This window comes from Crocodylus siamensis, chromosome 11 (genome assembly GCF_052110815.1).
Source record: "Crocodylus siamensis isolate JL-2025a chromosome 11, ASM5211081v1, whole genome shotgun sequence".
NCBI classification, from domain to species: domain Eukaryota; kingdom Metazoa; phylum Chordata; order Crocodylia; family Crocodylidae; genus Crocodylus; species Crocodylus siamensis.
The window spans coordinates 30869606-30887720 of record NC_143405.1 but is presented as its reverse complement, the minus strand read 5'-3'; the positions used below and the strand labels follow the sequence as shown (position 1 = coordinate 30887720).

At 45.3% G+C, this 18115-nt stretch overlaps 2 protein-coding genes across 9 annotated transcripts in view; one reads left to right on the top strand and one right to left on the bottom strand.

Moving 5' to 3' along the window:
* OGN (osteoglycin) overlaps positions 1-8055 on the bottom strand; it is a 33231-nt gene extending 25176 nt beyond the window's left edge. The window contains exons 1-2 of one of the 2 annotated variants that reach the window (XM_090022875.1): positions 7863-8055; positions 6953-7205 (exon numbers count right to left, since the gene is read on the bottom strand). In XM_090022875.1, the coding sequence (XP_089879001.1) occupies positions 6953-7120 (168 nt within the window). In that variant the 5' untranslated portion in view covers positions 7121-7205; positions 7863-8055. The remainder of the gene's footprint in view (positions 1-6952; positions 7206-7862) is intronic. The other variant, XM_090022873.1, reaches the window with a different exon arrangement.
* CENPP (centromere protein P) overlaps positions 1-18115 on the top strand; it is a 319520-nt gene that overhangs the window by 78031 nt on the left and 223374 nt on the right. The gene's annotated exons all lie outside the window — the stretch shown is intronic.

The following is an 18115-nucleotide window of genomic DNA, read 5'->3' as shown; positions in this document are numbered from 1 at the left end:
AGTGAATTAATTGGCTTTGTAATTTCTTACTTCTGTGAATCGTGCTAAATATGTAAACATGAGGATTAACAGTGGATCCCAACTTGCAAGTAATTATAGTTATAATACTGTATTATTGCCTTTATACACAACATAAAAATGAATATTCAAACCTTTATAATAAAACATAAATAATATTTATTGCGAAAGAATGAAAAGTGGTACACATTAATAGTGTTAAGGGCTGAGTTAAGTTTTACATTTAAGCACTGAGGGCATTTATACACATACTTTTTGTTGCTGCAACTTTTATACATTGATAAACATGCTTTTTGGTTCCTGCACTGCGCCGCATGCAGTTGTATGAGTGGTGAAATGCATGTCAGTGCACAGAAAATGGTGGCAGTGCACTTTTGAACTAAAGCACCTTTGATGTATTTTAGTTCAAAAGCATGCTGCTGCCATTTTGTCAACGCTAACACTCATTTCACTGCTTATACAATTGTAAGTGTCGCAGCGCTGGGTGCTTTTCAAACCGCCTGGTGCTGCAGTGCTTGCATGTGTAAAAATGCCCTGAAACATTTATTTTTAGCAGTGTTTGAATATTAAATTTAGATATATGACTGATAAATATATATGACTGTGACTATAGTATAGTCGATGCTTTTCTGCCAAATAAATCAGAAGTGCTCTCAACAAAAAGCATTGAGCAGCCTAGCCTGTCTCCTTCCCCAAGGATTAATTTTATTTCCCCTCTCAACAAATTAATTGTATGTGATCTGTGCTAATTATAGATCTATCTCTTCTGTAGCTGCTGCTTCTCTTGATACGTGAAAGGTTTTCTAGTGGCACCCGATTCTTATCTGTGCAAATAGTAGTGACTTATTTCTGTTTCCTGCCTTCATCTCCTTTTCTTTAAGATGTAGTGCAGGGTTGGCCGTGTTTTTGGGCAGAGTGCCAAAAGCACCCATAAACCTTGACATGTAAGATGTTGGCATGCAAGAGGTGGGCTCTGTGGTGCATGGCAAAGGCCTGTTCAGAGCCTGGGCCAGCTGTGGCAGGTAGCTGGGAGGCTGCAGGCAGCTGCACTGGGGACCACGGAGCCCTAGAACAGCTTGCTGTCAGCAATGGGTGCAGATGTGTCTTGGGGTGGACGGTGGGGAAAAGGCCGGGGTTGCACTGCCACAACCAGGATTGAGCCCTCTGTGCCTTTCTGCCCCGAGGCACACATGCCAAGCAAAATACCTTCGTATGCCACACCCTGGCATGCATGCTGGGGGCTGCTGACCCCGATGCATTATCTGGTGCTGTGCTGTTCTTCATTTGCTTCCAAAATGAACTGTAGCATCTGGGTTATTGTTCTCTAAACCCAACCTTTTTAAGGAGTAGAAGTGCTTGCTTGGACTAACATTCTTCTTGTTCCTGTATTTTCTGAGCAGGAAGAAGCAACATATAAACATGATTGCCCTGACAAAAAATTGCTTGCGTGGAATGAGCAGGTCATCTCATCTCATCTTCCCTCCCCTCCCCCATTGCTCTGCTTCTTATCCCAGCAACAGTCCTCTGATGTTGGTTGGCCCTTCTGTCTGAAGCCTGTTCAGGCAAATGGAGAATATACTGTTCTTTGTACCAGGCCTCTCCTTTGTTCCCTTTGACATTTTTAAGAGTGGTAGCAATCATATTCTCTTGACAGCAGTGAAGAAAATGGAACTGTTACTTTTAGAGGTGCACTGATATGTGGGTCCATATTGTATTGGCATCTATAAAAGGAAAATTTACATTATCGGCAATCAGCTTTTTTGGCTGATGTGGCTGATAATATCGCTGATAAATGCCATATGCATGCAGGTGTGCTGCCACAGCATGCACATGGCTGGGAGTGCAGCCTGGCAGCTTGGAGAGCAGTGTCCAGCCAGTAAGTCTGGGGGGAGGAAGGAGCATGGGGGAGCAGATCGAGGCCCCTGTGGTGAAGGAGGGAGTGGGGCTGGGATGGGGCAGGCACTGCACAGGCTGCCACTGCAGGCTGGGGCTGAGGGCAGTGCTGTGATCTTCCCAGAGGGTGGGCTGGGCCAGGACTGTGCTCAGGGTTGGGGGGGCGGGTGAGAGAAGTGGTGGTGCTGGGAGGGGGGGCTATGGGGTGTGCTGCACCCACCCCAAAATTTGCCATAGCCCCCCTGAATCTCCCCTCCTAGCGCCACCACCACCTGTCCCAAGTGCAGCCCCGGCTCAGCCCCCCTACCAGGAAGAGCCCAGAACTGCCCCCAGTCCTCAGCGGCAGCCTGTCCTCGCCCTGCGTGCAGATCTGTGGGGTACACCCCTCCCATACCTCCCCTGGGAGTGTGCACAGTGGTGGGAGCCACCCCACCCCCTGGACAAGCTGTTCTTCGCTCCATCCCATATTCTGCTCTGCCCCAGCTGTGCAGTGCCTGCTCCTGCCATAGCCCCAGCCCCACTCCCTCCCTCACCATGGGGGGGCCTTGATCTGCCTCTTCCACACCCTTTCCCCCCAACAGACTTATCAGCCAGATGCTGCTCTCCAAGCTACCAAGCTTGAATATTGGCAATCAGATCAGTATCAGTCAATATGGCTCCTTAATAATCGGCCATCAGTATTGGCCCAAAATATCTTTATTGGTACACTCCTAGTTACTTTGCACTTATAGGAAGACAACATCGCATACATCTTGGTTTATAGCTGTATTGACATAATTGAACATACTATAGCGAACAGAGTGGAAGTGTTCTGGTGTATTTTTGGCATAGTCTTTGTCTCTTGCATTCCAATATTTGAATTGTTGTAGAGAGGGGGTGGGGGTCAGCAACATTTGTGGGCAGAGTGCCTCAAACACCCCAGCCTTGACTTGAAAGATGCTGGTGTGTAAGGGTAGATGACAGGGGAGCCGCAAGGGTCCCAGTCCTTGTTGTGGCAGTGTAGCCCTGGCCCCTTCCCTGATGCTTACCCGGAGGCATATGTGCACCTGCTGCCAGCAACAAGCTGGGCCAGGGCTCCACAGTCCTTGGTGCAGCAGCTTCCAGCCTCACTGCCACCTGCTGCAAGCAGCCTGGGCTCTGTGGCGGGTGGCAGGGGCCTGCCCAGAGCCCAGGCCACTCACAGCAGGTGGTGGGGAGGCTACAAGCCACTGCACCAAGGTCTGCAGAGCCCTGACCCAGCTCATTGCTAGCAGTGGGTGCGCATGTGCCTCTGGCTAGAGGGTGGGGGAGGTGTGAGGGGCCCAGTTCTTGTTGCAGTAGTGCAGCTCTGGCCCCTTCCCCACTGTCTAGCCTAAGGTGTGCGTGCCAAACAAAATGTTTTCGTGTGCCATGCTCTGCGATGCATGTGGGGGGGGTTGTCGACCCCTGTTGTAGAGTTTCAGGGTTAACTATTCCCAAAAGACCAATCGCACTAAACATGGAAAAGCTGAAACCTACCCTGACATACCCTAATCTGTTGGTTGCCAAGCCCTGCAGGTTTACACTTTAATGACTATTTTTATTTCCGAGTTGAGGTTATTGTTTTGATCATGATTTTTTTCTATGTAAAATTAATCTCTTATGTTTCCTTTCAGTAAAACACATACTTAATACACATACATAGCTTAATAAAATTAACTGTGAAGATGGCATTAAAACATCACTGTTTCTAATTATTTCTCTTTTTAATATGTAGTATTATATACAGGAAGGGTAAAATTATGAATCCAGGGAGAAACTTGCATTCTATCTACTGCTTTCAATTAATTGTTATAATTTAATATGAATGCCCATCATCTTAATATGCTGTATTCACTTGAAGTAAGGCTTTGCTGCAGTGATTAATAATAGTTTTAGATAGGGCCTCCTGGTATTTCTATTAAATCCCTCTCTTCAGTGGTTTAATTTGGTTTAAGTATGTGTTCCTGCTTGAAGTTTGTCATCTAAAATCCATGCGCGTGTGTGTGTGTGTGCCAATCTTGGGCCAGAAGGAAGTGTGGCATATGTTTTGGTTATGTTCAATGGGTAAAATATTCAGGAAAACTACAATTGCACAAACTGTTGCACACATTAAGTAAAGATCTTTTTTGTACCTCATTGTTTAAACTGGGGATATGGAACAAGTTTAGGCATGCTGTAGCACATAAGGAACTAATTAGTTTCCTTGCTGCAATGAAAACACTTCAGTGGAAAACTGGATTTGATGGAGTTAATCTACTGCATTCCTAAAACTTCACTTAGTGGAACAAATGGCCTACAGAATACCTCCAGTTTACAGTGTTATGCACTGATATGGGTATTTGAATAACTCAAATATGCATTTCCTGACCGTGTTCCCTTTTAGGTCTATACTTTGCTTTTTATCCAGGAAATAATTTATTTTTTTAACAATCCACTTTTGAAAATCCTATCATCTGCTGTTGTGTCAGATTTAGTCATTTTTAAACACGGCAAACTTTTTAGGTAACCACTTATAGATCATTTTAGTTTTAAGGATCTCCAGTTTAGACCAGACTTAATTGCAGAAATAAGAGTGGGAGAAAATGTTAAAGGTGTCCTGCATATTTTAGGTTTGCAGTGGAACAAAGTGAGGAAGAGCTGAATTAAAAAAGAAAAGCGGAGTTTACTGGTTTAACTGTTTCAATCCATATCCTATACTAATTCAACTCTCTTACTCTACTAATTCTGTCTCACACATTTTACTGTTTATGAAGAAGATGCATATTCAGCAAATACTTGTTGTTTTAATAAAAATGATCATAAAAGCCCTTTGGTATTTGCAATTACCACTGTATATGCATACACGTTTTCTCTTGCAGCTTGTACTGAAAAAAATGGTATTAGCTTTCATTTATCCTGCCTAATTCTAGCTGTAGTACATTAACTTCAAGTTCTTAACTCTTTTCAGGTGAATTCTGAGTACAGCAGTAAGGCTTGTAACTGTTCCTTTTACTATAGTCTGAGAATTTGCACCGAATGCTCCTTTCTTTCCCAATCTCCTATCCCAATTAAATACCTAGGATTTACTTCAGGAGCATCACTCCAAACTAGACAGTGGGGGGTGCTGTTGAGTACAGGTATTTGCACTCTTCTCTATTGCCTTCAACTCTGACAAATATACTGTATTTCACGGTATATAAAGCAACCCCAAATTTTTTTATCAAAAAAGTCATTTTTTTCATATATCCATGGTATAAGTCAATTTTCGCTTTGATGTTTGTCAAAAAAAAAAAAAAAGGATTGGGCCCTCACATGCTGGTGGGCTCCAGGAAAGTTGGATTGGTCCCCTGGAAGCTCAGGCAGCACCCAGCCAGCTAGCAGCCTGCCCAGCTGGGTCCTGGGGGGCACTGCCACCACAGAGGGAAGGACCAGGCCCCCCCATAGCTCATGGGCTGCCTGGCTCACCAGCAACCAGAGACAATCTTAGCAGGGTGCGAGGCCCGGGGCAAGTCAGCCTGTGTGGGGCCCAGACATGAAGACGCCAGCAAAGGGGATAGGGGGTGAGTGGCCAGATGTGAAGCCAGTGGCAGCAGTGGCACAGAGTCACCAATAAGGGTGGCCAGAGCCTGGAATAGGCTTCCCAGAGAGGTGGTGCTCTCACCTTCCCTGGAAATCTTCAAGAGGAGACTAGATAGGCACCTGACTGGGGTCTTATGACCCCTGCCACCCCCAGTGCTCCTTCCTGCCCACGGCAGGGGGTCGGACTAGATGATTGGTCTAGGTCCCTTCCGACTCATTGATTCTATGAGCAGCACTAGGCAGGCACTGCGTGGGGGGGGCTGTGGCCAATCCGCCTGGATCCATGAGGCCTCCCAAAGCACGGGGCCTGGGGTGCTTCCCCCCCCCCCGGACACGGCCCTGTCAACAACTAGCCCCATGACTGGGGGGCGGGGGGAACAGGCTCCGCTGAAAGCAGGATTGGGTCCCTCTCTCTTTTGGACTCCAGCAGGTTCCTGTAACTGGCAGGCCATCTGGGTCCATCTGTAAAGCAGCTGCCTCACCCCATGGGCAGTGTGGGGTGTCAGGCAGGGGCAGAGGGGAAGGCTGGCCCTACCAGATACCCGGCCCTGGAGTCTGCTGAAGGCAGAAGTAGCAAGGGGCCTGATCCTGCTTTCGACAGAGCCTGCACCCCCCACCCCTCCAAACTCTGCAGCCAGGGGGCATGCTGCCGGTGGACTGGGCAGCCCCTAAACTGTGAGGCGGGCCAGTCCTTCCCTCCACAGTGGTGCTGCCTTCCAGGCCGGGCTGGTAGCTGGCCAGGTGCTGCCTGACCTCCCAGGGACCTGATCCAACTTCCCTGAAACCTGGATACAGTGTATAAGTCAAGGTGGAAATTTAATGGTAAATTTTTGGAGTTCAAACCTTGACTTATAAACCATGAAATACAGTAATAACAGTATTGCAGTGATTCTGTAAAATCCTGGGGTATGAGATGGTAGCTCATAGTTGTTATGAATTATCGAGTTAGAAAAGAATAGCAGTAATGTACTACAGTCAATTGAGTTCCAGCTCAAAAGAACTACTATAGTTTTATGACAATGTGTTATGCATTCTACTATGAAAACATTTCAAATCGTGAGTTAACACAGTTTGTTTTTTTGGGGGGGGGGTTGTTTTTTGTTTTTAATATTTGTATTTTTTTAGCTGCCTTCTGATATCAGGGCAGCAGTTTAGTTGTTATATTACACTTCCTTTCTGAAACCTTTTAATACCTAGGCACAGTAGCATAACAATATTACAGATATTAGGTCAGGCTTAACTTGCAACTGCCCATTTTCTGTGGGTTTCTCAGACCCTTAAGGAAAGCCATAGTTGAAAGTAGTACTTATGTGGTTTAGTTTTGAATGGCTTTGCTTCAGTTTTTAAATCATCTTTCTTTCTACAATCATCAAGATTTTCTCCTATAAAACATGTATACATGCATGAAACAGATACTTCATTAATAATGCTTAGCAGGCTTTTAAAAAAGATGTAACTTGAATGCATAATATAAATAAAATACCTTTCTCACATCCTTGAATTTCATTTCATCATCTTGTTGCACCATTTTTCCTTTGATAAAGTCTGTATCATAGTCATAAAAGTTGAATGATTCTTGTTGAATAGGTGGTGCTAACTTCACCAAAGGTATAAATACAAATAAAAAAAAAGTAGGCTGCAAAATCTTCATTTTAGTAAAGAGCAATTTTTCTGGCGTTTACTGATCTGGCGAAGAACAGCTAGAGTGTTGACTATGAAGAATACTTTCTTTGTGACTGGAAATGAAAATGCAGTCCGTCAAAACAATATTTAAAGCCTAGAGGACTAGTTGGCAGGGGTTTCTAACACATAAGAAACATGGAACAACTTTTAACTCTTGATATTCTTTAATTAGACTTTAGCACATTTTAAAATCTGTATTGACCATAAAAGAAATTGGGTAGTAACAAATACAAAACACTGTATTTCCCAAATAATAAGAAAAATTCTAACCTGATTTAGTTTTGCTTTCCAAGGTTTTTATTTCATTTTTGTTTGATAGGCAGAAGACTTTGCAAAATACTATTTGCAACACTTGGGATAGGGTAGTTGAAATGGTTAACAACAAAAAGAAAGAGTAACTTTGGTTTAGTAGTCCAAAAATGTATATATTTCAGTACAATTTAAGAGTTAATTTTCAGGAGTAGGGGATAAAAACAACTCTAGCCTTTGTCTTTATAAGTCTTAGATTTGAAAATGAACAAGAGAAAAATGCTTTTAACTCTTTCACAATAGAGTACTCTATCTTTTCTGAAAAAAAGGAAACTGGGTATAATACATATCAGACTAAATTTGAAATATTTTTACTATACATTTCAACAAAAACTCTGTAAAATATTTTTATTTTAATTTATTTTAACTATTTAGATATTTGCTTACAAAAGAGCACCTACCGTTCTTGTAGTTTGGGAGTTCTTCTGTGATTACACTAAATACAGATTTTTTATCTATTTTTTTAACCCTAAATGACTAGATAAAGAGTAAAACTGTGAATTATTTCCAAGTTGCTGAAATGAATACTACTTCAGCAACCAACAGCCTTAAAAACACTTTCTATAGGGTGAAGAAAGCTGTGCCAACATTCTTTCCCTAGGGTAAAAGGTAATATCCTGGAGCAGGGGGTTGTACTTAGAATCATGCTAATAAGTGACAAATGAGTTGTGGTCCATCTAACTTTTAAAATTGCCTGTTAAAGCTGGTCATGTTCACCATTTATTGATCTACCATTCGTAAGCATTGCAACATTTTAATGAAGCAAATATTAATTTACAAAAAAGACCTATATAAGAAGTCATGTGTTACCCATTTTGTTTAAGCAGAGACAAAGCAGCTGTGTTCTAACTGAGATGCAGCCAAAATATATGTAGTCTATATTGGTCACAGTTATGAGCAATAAAATGTTTCATTACAATTTGTATGTTTGATCCAGCTTTTAGTTATGAAATGCAAGCTGTTCAGCATTAGTAGTTTTGTACTAATAGTTTTTGTCCCCTATTTTGTGTTTTTATAGAAATGTACATAATTTTTTTGTTTTTAGGAGGGTGCTAGTTGTGATTTGTAAGTTAGTAATTCATTGAAGTGTACGGATTTAGAATGATTTCTTATACAACCTGTTGGAAAGGTGTTTTACAGTGAATGTTCATGTTGGTAATTAGCAACATTAGCAAATGTAGACATTTTTAGTAAAATGTGTTATGGTTTATAGTTTGGATCTGAATTATGAGCCACAGTTTCCTAAGTATCTAATGCTTTGCTTTTTTAACTTTTCATTTTTTTATATTGTATAACAATTGTCAAGATCAATGAGAGCCATATGACTCACTTGAAAGTTTACAAAGAAACTTTGTTATGTTCTTAAATAAAAAGAAGTATACTGGGCAAAACACAAACCTATATTCGCCTTTTCCTTTAGACCACCATTTTTTAGAAGCTATTCCAGTTGAGTATATTGATGTTGGGAGTAAAATGTGAACCTTTGTGGGGATAATGTTTTTTGTAAGTGCTTTAACGTTTAGAAATTAGATAGCTGTACAACTTTCTACTCTCTGCACTTTCTTACGTGTACAAATATTCACTGTTTTGAATTTTAAGTAATTACAAATATTTTCCTCTTTTGTTATGTAGATTGAGAAAAATGCCACAAGCTGAGGTTTCAGTTGTAATAGTCCCATTTTTAGAGTGTGTTGTGAAGCATGAGAAAATAATCAATTGCAATTGAAAAGAAAAAGTTTGAATTTCAGTGTTGTGGTTGTGGTGTCAGTTTATTTTTCTGTACATCAGCTATGCATTTTCAACTTTTCATGTTTCTTGGTGGATGATTTGAATACAGACTATATTTACTTGGATGGAGAGTTAGAGTTTTTACTAGAGGAGAGTTGTATGGAATAAGATTTCAGTTCAGAGCCTTAGATGGTAGCTGTCCCTAATACTGATATACATGGGGCAAATTGAGGCCCCAGAGGTGAGGGAGGGAGTGGGACATAGGCAGGAGCAGGGGCTGCAGTGAGTGGGGCCCTGGCCAGGCCAGGTGGTGGGACAAGTGGAGGCCTAGGGGCCAGGTGTTTCCACCCCCCTCCCCCCCCAGCGCCTAATCCTACCTGTCCCCCGCTTCCTCCCTCACCGTTGGGGCCTCAATCTGTCCCCACCCCATGGCGGTGAAAGGGGGAGTGTAGCTGGAGCAGGGGCAGGCCCTGCACAGGCAGGGCATGGGATAGAGTTGTGGGTGGCTTGTTGGGGGGGAGGGCTACACAGCCTAGGAGGGCACAGGGGCACGTGCCCCCAGATTTATATGACGGCCAGGCCAGTTGCCGCTTTGGGCTGGGGCTGGCCAGGCTCTTCCCAGGGAGCTCACCTGAGCTGCACCACAAGTTGAGGCTTGTTTGTGCTGCAGACCCTGGCTACACAGCATGCTGGACAAAAGACACTACTGCCAAGCACCACCACTGTTCCACTGCTGCTTTACTGCTCTGAGCTGCTGGTCCCGAGCTAGGGGCAGTCTGTTAGCTGTACAGCACTGAGGACAGAGGTGGGACTGGAGCAGGGCAGCTCGGGCTGTGTGGTGGTGCTCCTGGGCAGCTGCCCCATTCCAGTCCTGCCTCCGTCCTCAGCGCCATGTGGCTGACACAGACTGCCCCTAGCTTGGAACCTGCAGCTCAGAGCAGTAAAGCAGCAGTACGGCAGTGGTAGTGCTCAGCTCTTTTGTCCAGCATGCAGCACAGCTGGGGCCTGTAGAACAAACAGGCACTGACTGGCTTGCAGCGCAGCTTGGGAGAGCCCCCCAAGAGGGGACCAGAACTGGCCTGGCCGGCGTACAGATCCGGGGCACTTGTCCCCTGTGCCCTCCTGGGCTGCATGACCCCCCCTCCCTGTGCTCTGCCTGTGCAGAGCCTGCCCCTGCTCCAGCCATACTCCCTCTCCCACCACTGCTGTAGCCACCCATGCTGCCCGGTGTTTGTGGGGGCACTTGCCCCCTGATCTGTGCACAATGGAGGCGGCTGCAGTTGTGGGCTGGGCTTCATACCGTAAGCCCCACTGCAGCTGGCCCAGAAACAGCTCGACACCACGTGCCTCCTGCTGCTGGGATGAGCCTTGTCCCCTGCCCGCCTGGCGGTGGGACGCACATGGCATTGGGCCGCTCCCAGGCCACCTGCAGCAGGGCTCCGGGCCAAAGCCCAGCCTGTAGCAGCAGCCGCCTCGCCTCACGCACAGATTGGGGGGGCACATACTCCCCGGGGCCTCTGCCAGGGTGCGTGCAGCGGCAGGAGCCCCCCGCCCCCCTGCATGCCTGAACAAGCTGCTCAAGCTCTGACCCTCGCCTGGCCCACCCGGCCAGGACCCCACTCACCTGGTGGCAAGAGGTGCGGAAGGGGACCATCCCACTCACCTGGCCGGGCCCTGCGGCAGGAGGCATGGCTCAGCCCAGCTACATGCATCCTGCTGCTCCCAACTGCAGAGCCTCTGACAGTCAATCTCAGTCCGGGGGCTAGCCCCAACTGTCAGGGGCTTCCCCGTTGACTGGTAAATTGCAATCCACCAGTTTGACCACTGCACTACAGAAACTACTTATGGATGTTATGGGCCAGAATTTGTAGACTTGGGTAATTGATAAGAAGCAGTAAATGTTCTGCAATTATACAGTTAAGTCCAGTCTTTTTCAAACTTCCTAAAGTCACAGTGCCCTTTCATTTCACTTCTTCTGCCGCAGAGCTCCTACTTCTGCCTCTGCAGGCTGTGGGAGGTAACATGGAGCCAGGTTACCTGGCCTAGTAGTAGCAGCTCACTGCCTTCCAATGTGCTCCTCCATTACTCCCAATTTCTTCGTGGAACCCCTGATTAACCTACTGCACAATCCTAGGCTTCCACAGAACACAATTTGGAAAACACTGACTTAGTTTCAGAGAAAGAAAAGAAATTGCAAGAGGGCAACATTGAATATGGTGCAGGAGCAAAGCTGGAATATAGGCAGGGTTCCTGATAGAAGTTATAATTAGGACAGGATAAATCTTAAGGGAGGAAAAGGGGGGAAGCTATCACAGCAGATGAATATTGGGAGACAGGTGCAGGAGAGGAAAACTGCAGAGCAAGGAGCGGAAATGGGGGTGAGAGGAGAAGGAAAGCTTGCTTTCTGTAAGAAGGGACTTGCTGTTTTATGTATTAATCCCTGCAGGTGTAATTGTCACAAACATCCAGGATGACTCCACTGTCCCAAGCCTCACCCTTCTGTTCTACTTTGTGGTTTTTGGTATACAGACTAGAGTCTGTATCCAGGGTGACTCTTTACCTCTAGGAAATTTCAGTCTCCATAGCCATTGCAGTTCTACTGGAGTAAGCTTCGTAAGCTTTCACCAGTGTGCAAAATAGTAGGGACCTGCTGTTTCCATGGAGCCGGGATGCCTATAGTTGTAAGTTGCCCTGAAATCGCTATCAGCTGGCTGAAAGCTCCCCCATTTAAGCTGGTTGTGTACACTGATGTTGGGAATGTTTTTGTTAATGAGGGCAATGTCCAGTCCCTGCTAAACTGTCATCATGCCTATGATGGTGGTATTGCCTCCTGCTGCTGAGCAGTCCCAGGGAGAACTGGAGCTGTTAAAGGTGGGGGTGGGGTGCATTGACACCACCACCATGTGAACAGTACCAAGCTCTCCAGAAGTGTGCAGGTGGCAGCAGGAATCAGTGCCATGGGCCAAACACTGTTAAAGTGCAAGGGCAAGAGGGTCCCCAACAACTCACCCCTGGGGTGGGCCAACAGGGATCCAATGCTCTCCCCCAACCTTTTCTCCTGAAAGAGGGGAGAGAGAACAAAGGACTATGGGCACTGGGGTTTCTCAGGACTGTGAGATAATCATACAGGCATTAATAGGTTATGCTAGAAAACTACTCTTTCTGGAGAAGTCTCTGGTTAGAAGATCTAACATTTATTTCATAGAACAGATAGTTTTATTTTGTGAAAAACCTCTTGAGTGCCTGTACACTGGCTTTCTGTGACAAAAGAGCATATTTCATCCTACAAAAGTAACACCTGCCCATAAACTTGGTCAGTGCTGTGTGAGCCACAGAAAGGGTAGGGAGGGAAAGGCTCGGAGGAGGTAGATAGGTGCAGAGGCTGCAGGGGGGAGAGGGAAAAGGCTGTAAAGGGTGTGGGAAGTCTGTCGGGAGCATGGTGGGAACAGGCTGCAGGGGAGGAGGCTGAAGTCCATGCTCAACTCTCTCTCTTCTAGTACCAATTGCACTGATATGATCATGAACCAAAAATTTTTGATATATTAAAACCTATAACCTATAATAACCTATAATATAATCTAATTAAGGATTTGGGAGACTGAAAAGCCAGAAGCATATGTTAAGTGCGAGTTAACACTGTTTTTATTATAACAGTGTAAATAGTTATTGTACAAACTGTATTAGTTCAGAAATATAGAGGTTTTTACTTGTTTTTAATCTTGCTGTTCTAGATATGGAAACTATTTTGTTTTCTGAAATTTAGCCCCAAGAAGTATAGTGGAAGTATTCTATGTTAGAACCAAATAAATAAAGTCCCTAATTTTTGCTGTACAACTGAAGTACACCATATTTGCTTTTCAATTTTTAAATGTTTTTCAAAGGTCATTTTTATATTTTCAGTTATCTTAAACATTTTAAGTGGATTTGATCTAAAATTAAATGACAGACACATCATAGTTGAGCTATATCACATAATTAGCATAACCAAACGTCACTGTAGGTTGGGATGTCAGTGATTGGTATAGTCAAGGTGCTACTTTAGCCAGATTCAAAAAGAGATTGGACAAATTCTTGGAGGAAAGAGGCATCAATAGCTATTAGCATGAGAGTTTGGGATAAAGCCTCTGAATCAGAACTTTCTAGACCGGGGTGGACAATTATTTTGGGCGGAGGGCCACTTACCTAGTTTTGGCAAGCTGTGGAGGGCTGCATGGGTAGCACCAGCCCTTGACAGGTGCCCTGCCCCCGGTTGCCATTTCAGACCGGAAGTCCCTCTCTCTTGTCCCTGGAAATACTCCTTTTAGCAAGGGGTTTTGCCATCTCAGAGCCAGAAAAATACCAAATTATATTCTAAATAGTGAACATCTGCAACATTCATTAATTTGATTTAAAAAAAATATTTTTGTCTTGATTTGCATGTGTTTGTGTAGTGTACATAGAGGTAATTACACAATAGCTTAAAATGAAGTCTTACTTTTGTGTGTTTTGGAGGGTGGATATAGGTTTGTGGGGGGCTGTGGTATGTGGGGTGAGGGAGTATGTGGGGGTGTGTGTGGATATGTGGGGTGTGGGTAGGTATGGGCTTTGTGTGGGAAAGGATGCCTGGGGTTTGTGTATCGCAGTGTGAGGGAAGTGTGAGTGCAGGTGTATGGTGGGGTATGCATGTGGGACTCGCTGTACAAACACACACACACACGCGCACGCAGTCTGCCCCTGTGCCTGCACACACGTGTGCATACACACAGACGCACACTGCCCCTGAGCCTGCGCACGTGTGCGCACACACACACAAATTGTTCCCCATGCCTGTGTGCACACACAGACACACACTGCCCCTGAGCCTGCACACACGCACTCTGCCCAAGCCTGCATGCACACATGCACACTGTACCTGAGCCTGCACAAACACTGTGTCCCATGCCTGCATGCAGACACACAGATGCACACTGTCTCTGAGTCTGAACACATGCACTCTCCCCTGAGCCTGTGCACACCCCCACCTTCCCCTGTACCTACACACACACACACACACACACACACACACACACACACACTCACTCTGCCCCGGTCATAAACATGCACACTCTCTATGCTCTGCAGTCCAGTGATACATCTGGGAGCCAGGTGGTGCAGAGCGGAGGCAGAGGGAGCTGCCTGAGGGTGGGGTGGGCCTGGGCTGGGCTACTCAAGCCTGCTGACTGCTCCCTCTGGGTCCTGCTGCTCCTGCCTTCTGTCACCTTTGACAGGCTGCCAGGAGTTAGTACACATTAATTTATTACATTTTTTAGAGGCTCTGTGGGCTGGATAGAATAGCCTGGTGTGCCGGATTTGGCTTGTGGGCTGTAGTTTGCCTGCCCCTGTTCTAGGCCTTAAATGCTGGAGCTTGCACGTAAAAGAGGAACAGTGGGGAAAAAATCCTGGTCATATCTAGTTTGCTCTCCCTTTCAGCATCTGCCACTGTGTGACACAGGATACTAGGCAAGATGGACCTATGGTCTGACCCACTAAATGGCAGTTATTATGTTTTTACGTAGTTCTAAACCCCCTGGCATGCGGGCCTCCAGGGTCTCTACATGTACAGGCAGTATGTGGTCCCCTCCTGGGCTCTTCCCTGCCACACAGCAGTGAGAGGTGGTTGCAGGGGCCCACAGGATGCATGATGCTCCCTAGGCTGCCAGTTGGACAGCCCTGTTTTACAGTGAATAGTTAACTTCCAAAAATTAGGGATCATTTTTAGTATGGTCAGAGGATTTGATTTAAGCCATTGTGGACCTGATATAAAAAGACTATATAGTTCATCCTGTTCATAATTTTCTTTTAGGGTATGTGTGTAAAGTAAAATGAAGGTGCCATTGTACCATTAGGTGGGTTGTACCTGCATTATCTTAAATCTAGCCTGCATGGGTAGCGATAAGAACAAGGGCACAATGTCATGGGCTTTATTATGGGTTAGCAACCCAACTATAAGTTTACCATGAATCCTAGAAACGTATTTGGACTAACAGATAATCTTGAAGCCTGTGCTGACATACCTTCATTGTCACAGTTTGACACTGTACTTAACAGTGCACAGAGACTTTTAACAGTCTGCACAACATACACACACATAGATGTACTCCCTGTACTTGGGCATTAGACCAAGTGATAGAAGGAGACAGATCCTAACATTGTTACTGGCAGTGGAGACAAGAGATGATGAAAATCACCTGCTCTATCAACTGTTAACTTAAGACCTGAATAGACAGAGGTTTAAGAGGCTTAAAGGTCATAAACAGGTTATACATGAAGCCCACAAGCTCCTGGAAGGGATTGGAGATGCTGAAGCAAATCTATGGGCAGCAATAGGGTGGGCCTATGGCTGGGAAAGATCAGGCATATTCCTACCACCTTTTATACCACTGCCCATTGGACATGATCTTGATGGAGTAGCATGGGTCAAGTTGAACAGATTGACATCTGGATATGGATGCTTGAAAAAAAATACTTTACAAGATGAACACCTTGGACAGCCTCCTGTGTGAATGCGGTGTGCAGCAAACAGCACAGCACTTAAAATCTGTGGTCTTTACAAATGCCTAGATGGGGCAGATGGAATCTGCACATTGAGTTATAATACCAGACAATGGCTCACAGATTTTTAAGTTGATATCTGATGTCATACAAAAGAGAGAAGAGTGGCTTATGCCCCTTCCATTAAAGAGAATGATGGTCCCAAGATAGGGACCAGAGTTATAAATCCTTAAAAGAAAATAGGCAAACAAGGTTATTTGTGTAAATGTGATATCTTTTTTTAGACCAACTGAATAGTTAGAAAAAATTTTCTTTACAAGCTTTTGGCACAAGTACTCTACTTCAGGCATTGGAAGAGTCTGCTGGTATTTGTGTGTATTCTCTTGGATTGGATAAAAGCCTAAACCAAAATGTAGGTTTGTAAAAATGCATGACAGGAAAGATCAGAAGGGACAGGAGTTAATGGGTATGAGACCAGGTAGGTTATATGATTTATTTATTTTTTTTGTATCCAGTAGATTTATGAAGTGAAATTCATAGGCTCATCTATGAAAGGTGGTTTGTAAATTCTCTTTGAAGATTAAAACTGAGAGATTGAAGAGAGGGTGGTTGTCTTGTGAGAAATGTGCATCCATGGATAATGGGATATTTTTGTCCTTGATAGATTTTTGGTGTGTATTCATTCTGGTATGCAGTTGTTGTTTGGTTTCTCCTATATAGTTTCCATCAGAGCATTCAATACATTGGATGAGATATATTACATTTCTGGAGGTTCAGGTGAAAGATCCAGGAATGGTGATGGTTCATAGTTACTATGAGAGTGGTGATGTGTTGGCAGGTTTTACATTTCTTGTCCTGTGTCAGCACATTATGGGATAGGGCTGCGGGGCCCAATGACCCTGCACCCTGTGAGACTGAGCTGTGAGGGCACGGACTCATGTAAGCCTAGCAGTCAGCAAAGGTCGCCCAATTGTTGCCTGGCATGTCTTGGTTTCAAATATCTTCTTTTTCAGGAGGTGGTCTTTTACATTGTGTGCAGTCATGGATTTGCTGGTCTGGTTCTTCTTTGGGGCTTCTACCTCCCCTACACCCTGTCCTAGCACCACCCTCTTGTTACAGTGCATGTTGCGTCCTTGGCTGTCAGTGGGTGATCTCCTGCTCTTTCTTGCTCTTGTGGGCCTGCATTCACTCCCAGCCGGACTTAAGACAGCAGTGGCCAGGCTGCTCCATGGTTTGTTCAGTTGCGGCTTGATAAATGAGAGAGAAATGAAGGACAACACAAAACAGGAAAACAGAACTTGGGTAAGTCTCGGTTCCTGTGTTCATTGTGACTGCAGGCTGCAGCTCCTACCTCCGGGGTAAGTTAGTCCTGAGGGCTGCTGGCCAATCCTCAGCATCTGGCCCTCATGCATAAAAGAAATACAAAGAGAAATATCTGAGCATTCCCTGGACCCTTTTGCATACAGCTTAGGCCCTTCTTAGTCTTAGAGACTTTGATGTCTGTCATCAAGGCTTGCGCGTCACCTGCCAGCTCCCCAGGTGTGGCAGGCCAGCCTGCCTGCTCTTGTCAACTTGCCTTTTTATGAGCAGAGGGTCAGTTTGCTTACCAACATGCCACCAGCACAGGGTTGGGGCCGGCTCTTCCTTTTCTCCTTCCTTCAGGTGGAAATAGCTCAGCCTCCCTGGCTCCTTGCTGAACAGAAACAAAACAAAAGTAACTGAAATAGAATAACTTATTTGGGAGTGTTGCTGGCTCCTGCAGCTGCCCATCCTCCCAATGTGTCTCTTCGCTGGCTCTTCTGACAGTTCCTGCCGCTCTGGGCTCTGTGGTGGTGTTTAAAAGGTCACAGCTCATCCGGGCTCTTAAGGGGAGCCCGTCCAGGCTCATTTGTGACATTGCTTCTCTCTCTCTGCAGTTTCCCTGCTGGCACCTTGGCATTTCTGCAGCTGCTCTGTTGCCTACTGTCCATCCTTTCTCCCTTCTGGCCCTGGCAGTGGGCCAGAAAAACCCAGGGCCAATCCTGATGGAGCAGCTGCTGATAAAGCAGGGTTCCCATGGTAGCTGCGGATCCCTTGTTAGTTCCAGCTGGGTTAATACATTTTCTCGTCGCTCTCTGTGGGCCGGAAGAGTTTCCTTTCGCTTTGTATCCTGGCATAGTCTGGGTCCGTTTGCTGTGCTTTGGGACATAGGAAGTTTTCTTCTGGTGATGAGTTTGGCAAGGTTTGGTGCCTGTTTAAAAGCTAAAATGAGTGGTTCTGGAAAGATCTCTTTAAGAATTGGGTCTTCTTCAGGAAGGGGGGCAACTGAGGATTTTCCATATGGGTTCCAGGGAAGGGTGATGTGTCGTAACTAATGGTGTGCAATTTGTGGGGATTTTCTTTCTGTACTGCAGGAATCCTTCACGTGGCTCTTTCA